This window comes from Micropterus salmoides, unplaced genomic scaffold (genome assembly GCF_014851395.1).
Source record: "Micropterus salmoides isolate LMB-PRFRI ecotype aquatic unplaced genomic scaffold, ASM1485139v1 Ms_hic_scaffold_5, whole genome shotgun sequence".
NCBI classification, from domain to species: domain Eukaryota; kingdom Metazoa; phylum Chordata; class Actinopteri; order Centrarchiformes; family Centrarchidae; genus Micropterus; species Micropterus salmoides.
Genome location: NW_024044237.1, coordinates 30,850,966 through 30,864,583, shown reverse-complemented (window position 1 = coordinate 30,864,583; position 13,618 = coordinate 30,850,966). Strand labels below are relative to the sequence as shown.

The following is a 13,618-nucleotide window of genomic DNA, read 5'->3' as shown; positions in this document are numbered from 1 at the left end:
TTCAGCTGGCTGTCTCCTTATTGTTTGAATGAGCACATCGCCAAATTTGCCAATTTCTTCTTCTTTTGTTCTATATACACAGTATAAGCAATAGGTTCTGCAACAGCTACCTGTGGCTTCGTCTTTATATAATGTTCTTAACGGATCTGGATGTGCAAATTCTAACACAATGGATCTTAATCTTTTTGGCTTGTGAACCCTTGTTGAAGGTTAGGGCTTCAGTTTGTACATGAGAATGATTTTTCCTTCACAGGTAGTTTCATTTTAAGGCTCTTTATAGGCCTGAGGAGGTGAAAGTATCCAGTAGTAAAAAAAAAAAAAAAAAAAGGAAATATTAGGGGAATAAATCACTTTAACAACCTCAAATTTATCTTGGGATTCCCAGTTTGGGAACCACTGTTCTAATACACACAACGTCTCTGCGTCTGCTTTTTTTCTTTTTAGCGAGTTACCTTCATCTAGGCTTCTTTCTCATTACACTGCTGTATTACTGCACTAGGATTTCCTTGGTCGTGAAAAGTCTCAATCAATTGGCTTTGTAAATCTGCATTAGACAGTCCACTCTGGATTAACTCAAGTTAGTTTAATTTATATATCCCAGAATCAAAAATTTCTCTCAGAGTGCTTTAGAACCTTTTCTCAATTTGGATAAGGTAAAATGCATATAAAACACCCTAAACAATAAAGTAAACTCAACTTTAAATGACATAAAATATAATATTACATAAAATTTTGTAACAATTTATTTGAATTTTACCAAATATCAAACTTTCTTTGCACCTTTTAAGAGCTGAAAGATGGCAGGATTTGAGAAGACTATGACAATGGACGTGGAGCAGTGGTGCAGCAGTTCTGCAGCTAACAAGCAATAAAACATGGGACTTCTACAATGGTTCTATCTGTGTGTGCCTATCCAGTAATAGCGTGCGTGCTGACACACGTCTGACATAAAGTCAGCATGACGTGACGAGGAGCTACATCAGATACAACAGAAACACTGTCAGAAAAATATTTATAAATAGAGTTACTGGTGTGCAGGCTGTACATTTTTCTGCTGTGACTAACACAGTCCAGCAAATCATTTTAATGTGTACACAAATCTGTCAACCTGCAAGAAACCGTGATGGAAGCCATGTCCAGACACAGTATCTGAGACAGACAGAGTAGAGTACAGACAGAGTTAGTGAGTAGTGAGTCTGATTAAAGGTCAACATCCACAACTACAAAGAGATGTAGTTTAATTGCTGCGAAGAGTTTGAGTAGTTATAAAATCCTGACAGGATTATAAATTTAGAAGTAAAGAAATGACGATACTAGCACATTAAATCTCTATAGCTGAGTAGACCATGAGTGGCTTAACTTTTTCACTTAGCTAGAATTCAGATCAGTGAATCTGAATGGAAGTCAGTCTATCTGCCCTCCATGCTGAAATTACATTCACTGCTTGTTTACCCCCCAGCAATATAAGATTTGCCCACTAGAGGTCCTCAGTTAGGGTTACTACAGTTCAGCTTCAGTTGGTCTGACCTTTCGTCCGGTGGCGATGAGCAGTGAAGCAATGATAAAAGGAATAAAAGTATAGAGTTTTGAGATACTTTGATTTGTAATTTTTCATTGTTCTGCTGCAAACATTATATATCTACAGCAACTATACCTTCATCAAACATTATCAGACCATTCAAAAATACTTAATATTCTTTAATACCTTACATTTTGAGGTTATCTAGAAGATGGGTTCTCAAGCTGAGGTTTGGGCACCTCCATTTGGTCGCAAGATTATTAACAAAGTAGTTAATTAGAAGAACATTTCAACTACACAAATGCATTTCATTTTTCACTTTTTACAAATCTTGTCAATAACTTAAGAGCATTACCTCCTCTGAAAGGTGGAGGCCTTTCCTTTAATTTATCCCTCATCTGTCAGAAAATTGGAATTTTGGTTTTTCAGTTTTACGGCAAATGTACATGTAAACATGATGGTGCCTTCTTAATACTAAGAGGAATTCCTGTTTTTTCTCCACGGGTCTATAAATCCTATCTTTCATTAAGGGATCACGATGTTCAACCTGGATCCACTCGGTCAGTGCACATGATGTAAAGTACAGATTTTCATAATGATTTGTGTGCTCAGTGGAGGCTTAAAAGGGATTTGAGATTACCTCGATGAAAGAGAATAATAGATCTGGTATGAGTGTGCTCTAGCATTACATTCAATTTCAACCTGGCTGATCCGTGATCAAATGTAATTAAGTTCTGATTATATAACACATCTGTCGTCAAGACGTTGTTTCTGGCACTTGGTACAATTCAGACTGGACAAACAAAAACTCCCCTAATGACATCAAGATTTCCATCCATTCTTATGCACACACAAACATGCTTGCTAAGAGAAAAACGCATACACAGAAAACAGCCACTTGGCCTTGGTCATCTTTCCCTCTGCCTTTCTCCAGAGATGAAGAATTGATTCAAATAGTCTCTGATCTATAAGAAGGTTGGTATTGTACTAAAGGCAGGATGTGAATCCCCCCACCACAACATGCTTCTTGTGTGTGCGTGCATCTAAATTTAAAGTCATAAGCGTGTTTGTGAGCATGCCTGCATCCCTGCAGCTGTGCAAGGTAAGGATCTTATGTGTGACCCTCGCCCGTCTCAGCAGTCACCTTTATCCCCCCTTTTTTAGTTTTCAGGAAGCAGTGCGTCGGAGCATACGTTCCCCCAGCAGCTCATTGTTACCTGAGCAGCAGAAGGAAACAACTGCAGTTCCTACTTGATGTGTTTTTTGCCTCTTTGGCTTTTGTTCCTTTCAATGAAAGCAAAGAAGGAAAAAACAGATATCAGCTTGTGGGTACATGTGTGTATGCGTGTTTTGTGTGGCTGTATGTGTCTTTTTCTATAGATCCAAGCAATGTGTGGTGGTATGAGGGCTTGGTAAGGGGGGTCTTTACCCAATCATTCAAACTCACACAAACGCACACACACATACAAAGTTAGTAACACACAGTCAAACCTCTGTTTACAACATTCCAACTTTGTTTTACTCCCTGCAGTATCTAAACAATGGATCAAATGAGTATGTGTATGTGAAAGGGGTCGCTTGTTGTGTTACAATTATCACCCAACTCTGTTCGACGAAGCACTTCAGCGTCTTTAGGCAAACAACTTTAACGTTTAGGTCCATTCTCACCGCTCTCTTCAACGCTGCTTTCCTAAAATGCTAACACATGGAGTTGAATATTAATTCTACTATTTTCAATTTCCTGACCATTATCGTACATACAGTGTATCAAACAACACCATGATTGCAAATATTATCGTGTGAAGTGCTGACTAGTAAATAGCTGAAAATCACATTATTGCTTAGCTAACTGAATTTGTGATGGCTAGCAGTTACATATTTGCATTAATATGGCAAGCTTTGCTACCTAAAAAAAGATATCTCTAAAACCATTGTTCACATGCCTTTTCATTTTATTTAGTGATATACATTTGTCATTTGTTTCATATGTATTAACACTAAAGCTTAGATAGAAATATAAAGATAGAAAGATAAATAGGTAAATGTTAGACTGCTAGCTAATTTGCTAGATAGATATTCATCCTTTGCATAAAGCCAGATTTCATTGTAACCTCTAATGGAATTGCATGTGGATGTGAAGAGATTTGACCCACAACTCCCACCTTACAACTGTATTTGTAACAACCTCAGTTGGCATTTTTTTGCACTTTATTCCAAAATTGAATGAGCCGGCAGAAAGAAGCATTAAATGCATGCTGTGTCTGTTAGTTCTACGGTGGCGTACTTGGGAGGGCCTGTGTTTGTCTAGTGATTTGGGTTTGGAGATTTTTGGGGAAGTGAGCATAGTCAAACGGGGTTGGGGAGGTTGTTGTCTCCCTCCGGGGAGTGAGGAGGTTTTTCAGAAAATGCTGCCAGTCACGTCTGGCCCTCTGCGGACAGTAAATCACGCTCTTTGCCGGAGTGCTTCCGCACAGCAGGCCCAGCTCCCTCCTTAGCTGGAAATGCAATACGCCACATACCCCAGGCACAGGGACCACCCAGGAGGCATATGGGGTCACACACAGAAAAACAAATGTGCATGTGCTCGTGTAATCACACAAACTCCCACAATCAAGCACATTCAGATACACACACACTGTATATAAGCTAATATGCTTGTCCTCTGGATGTGAGGTGGATTGGTTTGTGGCATTAGGGGTGAGTGGGCAAAGGAATTTCACAACAAGTGGTGGTTTCAGTGGTTTCTCTCAATGGGATCTGAATACCACAGAAACCCCCAACTTCCTCTTTGGCAAATATCAAAAGATGGTTGACCCTCTGTGTTCAAAGGCGCAGCAGACACGAAAACATCTAAAAATAATTGTTAAAAACTAATTTAGGAAGAAATAAGGCACTAGGAATTGTGTTTTGGGCAAAGTATTACAAGGAGAGGTGGGGTTGAATGTATCTAAAGCTCAATAACAAAACTGTAGTTCGGATGCTATTTGTTTGCTGGTTGGATGCCCACGAGGCAAACCAAACTGCTAAAAGATGGTGTGCAGTTTTTGGTCAGCTGCCATGTGCGACTTTGTTTTGGTTTCCCAAATGACATTGTTTCGGGAAATAAAGAGAGGAAATCAAAATAAAGAGTAACATAACTGAGTAGTTATGGATGTTCTTGTTTTCAGTGGCATTTCTAGGAACACTATTTGTCAAAATCTATCAATCTCAAATGTGAATGAACCATGTTTTGTGCAACATTTGATGTTCAAAACTCAACAACAAATTCTTATAATAACCCAAGAAACGTGTGTTTCCTTACTGGGACATTTTGTACATCATGTAGCCCAGAAGAGAGAGAAGAGAAGGGGAAGATATGTGAAAAACACTGCAGACCATATTCACAGACCGAGCACAAGGTACCCACCCTCACCATCCCAAGACATTTTTCTACCACTAAGAAACATGTGTTTTTAAATTCCAAAGTTCTTTGACAGTAGGAACGTGTTTACTTGCCTGCTTCTTTGCAAACAGCTGCAAGGTCTGCTCCTACGTATCCATGGGCGGCGTCGGCCAGCTGCGTCAGCTCTTCGGTGGTGGCACTGCACGGTACAAAACCCAGCTGCTTCTGCAAAATATCTGCACGCTCGCCAGCACCAGGAACTCCCACCTGCCATTATGAAATCAATAAAACAATAGATTGTAGGACACAAAGAAACCTAGAAGGAACCTTGAGGAACACCAAACCACAAGCAAGATTTCCAGCAGTGTTATCATTGTTATCAGTGATCATACAAACAAACAAATGTCCTCAAAAGCAGACATTTTAAACACTATGTTAATATTTTTTACCATGAAGATTCACAATAGGCAAACAGGAGAGTGATGAATGAGCACACATGGTTGGTGGGTTATAACAGAGGAATAAGCTGAACACATATCTGGTAGACAGTCTTTTTACCACCAACTTCCTTTACAGTGTGTGGAAATACACACCTCTAGTTCCTTGTCAAATCGTCCTGGTCGGCGCAGGGCGGGGTCGAGGGCATGAGGCCGGTTTGTGGCCCCAAGGACCAACAGCTGACCTGAGTGACCCTCCTGAAAGGACAGGAAAATGTGTAAAGATCCTAGTGTCATGCTGTAATACAGTTTTATGTTATTTTGCTGCTTTAAACAAACTGAATGAGCATAACTGTATACAGAATAATGTGTGTAAATGTGTTTATCCATATTGTATTTTCCTTGAAAGTCAGTATCTAATGGATTCATTTGTGAGGCATCAACATGTGACTTTATATAAAGACATTAAAGAGGTCATATTGTGCTCATTTTAAGGTTCATAATTGTATTTAGGGTCTGTACCAGAATATGTTTACATGGTAAGCACCAATTTTTGTCATATTGCACACTACTGCAGCACCTCGTTCCACCCTGTGTGTTGGTTTTACCTACCGAGTGAGGCATCTCACTACTATCCGATCTTTATTGCCTAGTTAAGGACTACTAGCCATCAGAAGCAGAGTAGGGCAGGTCCTGACAAGCAAGGTAGTGTGATTTTAAAAAAATGGCTGCTTTCGCTAGTAACCACTTTCAGTTCAGCTGTACATGTTTCCGGACCAGCTTCACAACCTAGACTGGAGCAAGATCTGTTTTAGGCAGTTCAGGATCAGTGTTTTCTGTGGGAAATGGTAACTCCCTTTGGGGCAGGCTTTGGGCTTTTTCACTTTGGAAACCCATTACATGCACAAAATAGATTTATAAAACAAAAAAATGAAAGGGGGAAAGCCATCTCTTTAAGCCAAGTCCTTTTGCCTGCCTACTATATGAACTTGGTTGGGGTTACACATTAGTAAGGTGATATCAGTGCTAGAAGTTATTATTATATATAAAAATATATTTTGGGGCCTTTTTCAGACAGTGACAGATACCAACCAAGAGATACCAACATACAACCATTGTACACGGTTGGTGGTCTTTACCACTGGGCCACGAGGACGCCCCTAAATTTATACAATTTAAGAAAGTAGTCTACATATATTTCAATATTTAGGAAGACCTAATGTTACTCCAGGTAACACATTGAAGTTGAAGGTTAATTTCCAGTGAAAACTATTGAAGTTGGAGAGTGTTAATCCCACTGCTGTGGTAGTTCCAGGACTGCTTTTTAAAACTACCAAAAGTGTAAAAATACCAGATGATGGACTGGTACATTTTAAACTACCACTGCCAAATCTGCTGTGCTGGCAAAGATATACACTAGGAATTACATGCAAATTGTTGCTTTGAGTCATCAATATCAACTTCCTCAGAGCTAGTAAAACAGCCTTATATTTAAATTGACCATGCATCTGTAACTCTTTCCAGTTAGTTTTCATAAACAAAGCCTCAAAGAATATTTGACCTCAGTCTCATGCTAAACTGTCCTGTGTTTCTTGGGGTAGTCTGGTTCCAAGATGAGAATTTTCTTTTTCCACCTTTCAATACCGCAGGGAGCATTGAAACACAAATAAATTATAGCGCGAGAAAGAATGCAGAGAAGCAGGAAGTGTTTTCTCTACATTCCACAAACCAATCAGTGCTGATGACCATCATCTGGTCTGGAAAACAGACAGGACCAGGGAGCACGCAGACCGTTTGTGTATGTGTGTAAAATCACCAATCCAAATGAGGGCTCTTTTCTGCCTGGGCACATGGAGATGTACTTTGCTGATACAGTTATGCCAAATTGGCAGGTCATGGCAACCTTAGGTGATTTGTTTCCCAGGCTCCCATTGGGTGTGTGTGGGGGGAATCATCTTTTTTCTCATCAGGCACTGACAGAGCGTTCAGAGGACAAACAACACCCCAGAGATACAACCCACAGTGTCTGAAGGGCGTCCAGCATGCATAGATGGTTTCTGCATGACAATCTGCATTTCCAATGAGGACATTTCCTGACAGAGCCACGTTCTGCGGCAGAAAGCCATATTCTTAAGTCATGTGTATGCTGATCAAGCATTTGTTGGTCAAATGTAAAGCAGACCTCCTTGTAATAATGCTACTGATGCAAAAACACTGTTGGTTGATGGAATAAGGAAAAGACATGTAGCTGTCTATTTCACGCTCGAAGAGCTGGCCAAGTAAAAAAAAAAAAGGACACACAGAAGCAGCTATCATCACCCAGTGTATAGCTTTAAAGCAGAGCGGAAACAGTTGATTTATCGATTAGCTGACTTACAGAAAATGCATCTGTAATCATATTGATGATCAATTTAGTATTTAAAACATTTTAAAGTAAAAACTGCAAAGAAAATTGATGTGAGATGTGAATATTTTCTAGTCTTCTTTGTTTTGTTTTTAACAGTAAACTGAAATTAAGATTAATTAAGAAAATAATTGGTAGATTTGTCAAAAATGAAAATGTTCGTTAGTTGCAGCCCTAGCTTACAGATAATTTACTAACTCAAATGTGGATTAGGGTGAAGGCTATTATTTCAACCTAAGAATTGTTAAGATGTACTGTGGTAGAAAGACAAAAAGGATCCTTACTGAACCGATCCCGTCCATCAGAGTCAGGAGAGAAGCAACGACTCGTTTCTCCACCTCATTCTGCGCTCCCTCTCGCTTTGGGCACAAAGCATCCAGCTCATCAATAAAGATTATTGCAGGTTGTCTGCAAATCAGGTGAAAATGTGAAGAAAAAAAAAACATTATACACCAACACTCCACATGATGTTTATAAAATGGTCCAACAAGACAGTAAGAACCAAAATCACAAGCTGATGACATACTGCAAAACCTTTTTCACATAATTTTTAAGGAACAAAGTGTTAAATTACAAAACAAATTCCATTTGTTTTGTTCAATTAAATGTGCCTGATGTTTGATTTTAGACTGTGAGCACATGAGCTTTTTTTTTTTTTTTTACTTTTACTTATGAATAAGTAAAAGTAAGCCCACCAATCATTCAGTATGTGACCTTTCTGTACTGTTAGAATGATGGCTTCAAAATTATTATAATTTTACAACTGACATTTATTACAAACAAATACAAGAAATATAATATAAGCAATAACCACATTAAAAGATAGATGCCAACAAAAAGAAAACACTGTTTTGAATATACATAAAGAAGTTTGAGTGCCACACTAGGAGCATGGCGAAGATGAATTTATGGGCATGGTCAGCTGGATTAACTATAAAGTTTACCTCTGAGATGCCTCAGTGAATATCTGTCTCAGCCTTGCTTCTGTTTCACCATAGAATCTGCAAAGACATAAAACAACATATCATACATATATAAATAGTAAGTAAATAAATTAATCTACTGTATCATGTAATTATGGCTTCCGTTCACATGCAGTGCAGTGTGCATTATAATACTTTTCTTCATAGAGAATAAAATCCCCCCATATATATATATATAAATTCTGGAGATTTTTTTCATTTTGGGGCAAAATGACCATACTTGCTCATGATCTCTGGGCCATTGATCACCGTCATGTGAGCTCCAATCTCATTGGCTATGGCTCGTCCAATCATAGTCTTTCCTGTGCCAGGGGGACCATACAAAAGTATTCCTCGGGGAGGTGGGATCCCTGCATAGAAAATGTATGTTAATCGCTATTGACCAACTTTTTTGTATTGACTTACAAAAACATCTATATCACCTTACATATTAATGGTTTTAAAGTAATGCATGCATGTGGAATTATATTGCGCTATGTGACCTACCATACTTGGAGAACAGCTCTGGGTGTTTCAGAGGAAGCTCAATAGTCTCTCTGATGACATCCAAATGGCTGCTGAGCCCACCAATCATACTGTATGTGACCTTTGACCTTTGAGCTCCTGAATCCGGATGCTCCTGTCCTGCTTTGTCTCTGAAACTGACTTTAGTGGAGCAGGAAAGACAGTAAAAGATGTCACTACTTTGTGCACCACCAGAGGGCGCTGTGGGGATTTTCTCTGCTTGCTCTGCGCTAACAGAGCCCTCCAGACTGACAGCATCCTCTGCTGATCCTACAGGAGGATTCTGGGAGTTGTATGAAAGAGTATAGGGACCAGGGGGTGAGGAGAGAGAAGGGATGTGCGCTGGTCGGCATGGTGTGCTGGCTGTAGGCCCGGGCTCTCCAGATGTGCTTGGTGCCCCGTCAGCATTGTTGTCATCCACAGTGAGCAAGCTGAGCTGCAGCGAGAGGTCGGCTGACGTGGAGTCCGCTACCGAGTTCATCACGGAGGATTCTTCTGTGTCAGGGCCCAGTCCTGGAGGAGGAGCTGGTCTGTGGAGGGTGACACCGTCCTCCCCTCTTATGGTCTCAACCCGGAAACTGCATGACCGGCCAAAGTAGGACAGGGAGATGACACTTCCAGGCAAAATGATGTTCCCAACTGGCACAAGACAGACAAACCAGTAGGGTTATTCCACCAAAGCAAACAGGGCGGTCTGGACAGTAACACTGAACATAAACTGAAATTCAAAACCAGGACACAGCCAAATAGGGTTAATGTACAGGTCTTAGAGTCTGAGGTGTATGGGTAATGGGTGAGAAACATTACTTCATGTTTACTGCAGAAGGACAGAACAATAGATACCAAAACAGCAGCTCATACTGTTGTCACATTTAAGACCTCATATTACTATAAATACGTATATACAGAGCAAACTATTGTAAATAATTCATAAATGCCCCAGATCAGCTTCTGTATTCGCTAAAAACATTTCTCTATTCTCAGTCCATCAGAAGACTGCAACGCGTTTCCAATTTAAAGCAGTTAACTTAAATAAATAAAAAATTTAAAAAGCTACATACTCAAACTTTTCTTTGGATTTTCCTGTTCGGTTACAAAGTGACCTTCATTATGACCAGTGACAGCCAGTTATGTTTAATATTGCATTTTGTACGATTCCCAGCCTTACTCTACTAAAAGTGCTTTCTACTGAGGTGCCAATAAACATGCAACAATGTGAAGAAGTGACTGACTTACCCAGAGACCTCAGAAAGAAGTTCTTGAACTCATCTGTCTCAACTGTGTCATCTTTTGACCTGAATGAAAGTTATATGGATGTTAAAATCAACTACACACATTTTCTAAACTATTATATACAAGATATACATAACATACAACTTTGTTTAACCAGGACAGTGCCCTACTGACTATTCTAGGAGTAGCACCACATAAAACATAACACATAGTTGCATATAAAATAGACTTATAATGAATAAAATATGAAAAGATTCATGAAGGCTCGCAAAATACAGAAGATTAAGCTAAGTAAGTAACAACAATAAATATATATGTATTATAACAAGTAATATTAAAAATGTATGCCATAGTTAAAGATTATCACAAATTAACGCATAAAATGGATAAATAAAATCTATTTTGGCATTTCAGCTGCAGTTACGAGGATGACCAGCAGATGGTAGTCTTGACCTGAAATACACAAACTTTGTGAGCAGTATAAAGTTATTGTTGCACTGCAGTACATCATTACATTGACTTAATCACATATCACTTCATTAGCTTTTTGTATGGGGATTTAACATTTCATATGCAGCTATTCATGAATAAAATTTCTATAGAAACTTTTTTTTATTTTATTTTACTAATAGCGCATTTTTATTTCTAAACTAAATTAAAAAATATAGTCTACCTTTGTCTTAATCTACCATTGATTAAAAATGGAAAATATTAGAAACACCTCTTAGTATATCACAATAAAATTCAACTGCACAACCATTTACAGCTTGCAACATAATAATCAATAACCTAATCAATCTAAAACGGCTTAAAACAACATTATAAACTTCATGAAGGTAGGATTTTTTGCAGCGTTGTCGTATTAGACTGCATAAGCTAGGTGTGGCTAATAAACTAGCTGAGTGAAGAATAAATATAATTTAGTATAATATGAGGTACAATGAGAATATGATATGATAGTATGTATATTACATATCCTTTAGGCTTTTGGTTAATGAGAACATGAAGGTTACCTGTTATAGAGAACCACCTCCTCAGCCTGAAGCACAGGTCCTGTTAGTGGGTGCAGCATCACCTCATCCCCTGACTTCACTCGGAGGTTATTCTGAGCACATTTCTGAAGGCCAACTTTTCCACCAGGAAAGGAGGCAACCGGCCATCCTAAACACACCTGTAAGACAGAAGAAATAAACAAAGTTTAAGAGCTGCAAATTATTTACATGCAGCTGAAGGTCAGGAAGGTGGCATCCTGAGAACAGGAACCATCCATCAACTAAAGGTTCAAGTACAGTAACACAAAAAAAAAATACGTTAGTCAGTGGAGTTTTAAAATAAAAGTATAACTAAATATCTGACAGCCATACTGATGAGAAGAGAAAAGAAGAAAGAGACGACGACACCTCTTGTTGTCCCGTGGGACTCGTCAGTAGGACTGGTCTCCCAATGCATACGCTGGCTGACTTCATTGAGTTGAGGCTCAGTTGGGCTAAAGTTGATCTGCAACATTTGGGTGTTTTGTCATCAGCTGGGAGGAACATTAAAAAAAAATATGATGTGAAATCGTAACAAAAAAGTAACATGGTAAAAAAATAAAATAATAATCACTCCACATTCAGACTTTACTTAAATCAAAGTGTTTGCTGTAAACGTTCTTTGGTATCAAATATTAATTCTGAGGAACGTTCCTGATTAAATTATCAATGAACATGAAATCTGAAAAAATAATATTAATTTTGTAAAGTTGTAGCCTGTCCAAGTGGTTCTCAGTCTAACTACTTCATATACTACTGAGTTGATCAAACTATAGCAATATTAAGATTTTATATGTTAAATTCTACAAGGTCAACTTTTCCCAATTTTACAAACCAATTAAATAGCTGCTCTGATAATGGAGAGCATTTGATTGGTGTTAGCATACTGGAAATGTGCTCTATTTTGGGTAAATGGTTTAAAAGAAAATTTAAAGTGTAGGTCAAACTATTGTCCAGTTAGCTATTGAATGGACTGGTCAAACAGTGCTGTCTATGAGCAGTGGGAACACTGACGCATAAACATAATACTTTTTATTCACAGGCAGGTGTCCATGTATATATTAATACATGCATTACTTGCTGTAACTCATCCTTCTGTTAATACTGGCAATTAAGAGATTATTTCCAAACGGACATAATCCACAGTCCTCTCTCTGTGCAAAAATACATTTTCAAGTGCAGCAGGTGTTAATTCAGTAGTCTGAAGTAACCAAATCAAGCAAATAAATTCCAAAGATACAGGTATATTGTTGGTATTTAAAATGCCCCCTCTGAGCTGCGGTGGAGAAAAAAGTAACACAAATGAGAATTTCATCCTAAAAAGACATTCACGTGATTTGTGTGGATGAACACCAGCAAATAGCCTCTGAGCTGAAAGCCACTTTCGCCTCAGTCATTTTAAATTCAATGTGCCTGAGTAAAGAGACATAACTATGAAGAAGGTGTCTCTGTCGTTGCATGCAGATGGAGCTGCACAGGTAACGTTACAGTCACAACAGCATTTCAGCATCAAACATCAACACGGAGCATGAAGGACCTGCAGATCGGTTCATTCGTTGAATGCATAACGTTACGCTAAAACTGAACAATGTGCCAAAGACTGAACTACATTTTTAGGTTTATGTGCTTAACGTTACCTTTTTCAATGAAATCGATGACAGTGAATGAGCTGCTGTTTAAACTTTTGCAGCTTCCTCCTTCGTGGCCGGATGTTTGCAGGTTGGAGAAGTCATTGGAGCCCTCCTTCAGTACGAGTGAACTCTCCCCGTCACTCGCTTTTTTCGATTTGCTTTTATTTTTCTTTGAAGACATTTTAATAGTGAAAAGCTTCTACACGTGAACTTGCCAACATGTGTAAACATGGAGCGGTGTTGTAAACTTCCTGGTTAAAGTTTAGTCCCGCCTCCCTTTACCGTAAACCCTCGCATATCTGACAGAAATTTTACTGCAGGCGACATCCTTTTTTATTTATTGCACTGTAAAACATTCTTAAGGTGTTTTGATAACATAAATACCACTAACAACTGATTAAAAAAAGGTTGGTTTTGATTGGCGAAATGCTAACTTTAAGAGCCTGAAACTAATCTGGCTTCGAGAAAAATCTTGCAAAATTGCATAGAAAAAT

At 38.6% G+C, this 13,618-nt stretch overlaps 1 protein-coding gene across 1 annotated transcript in view; it reads right to left on the bottom strand.

Moving 5' to 3' along the window:
* The window catches only part of spata5 (spermatogenesis associated 5), a 113,074-nt gene extending 99,693 nt beyond the window's left edge, over positions 1-13,381 (bottom strand). The window contains exons 1-10 of the mRNA XM_038699973.1: positions 13,131-13,381; positions 11,863-11,987; positions 11,476-11,633; positions 10,466-10,524; positions 9,212-9,868; positions 8,946-9,075; positions 8,687-8,743; positions 8,027-8,150; positions 5,495-5,596; positions 5,015-5,168 (exon numbers count right to left, since the gene is read on the bottom strand). Coding sequence (XP_038555901.1) covers positions 5,015-5,168; positions 5,495-5,596; positions 8,027-8,150; positions 8,687-8,743; positions 8,946-9,075; positions 9,212-9,868; positions 10,466-10,524; positions 11,476-11,633; positions 11,863-11,987; positions 13,131-13,305 — 1,741 coding nt within the window. The 5' untranslated portion in view covers positions 13,306-13,381. The remainder of the gene's footprint in view (positions 1-5,014; positions 5,169-5,494; positions 5,597-8,026; positions 8,151-8,686; positions 8,744-8,945; positions 9,076-9,211; positions 9,869-10,465; positions 10,525-11,475; positions 11,634-11,862; positions 11,988-13,130) is intronic.
* Between the last annotated feature and the right edge of the window lie 237 nt (positions 13,382-13,618).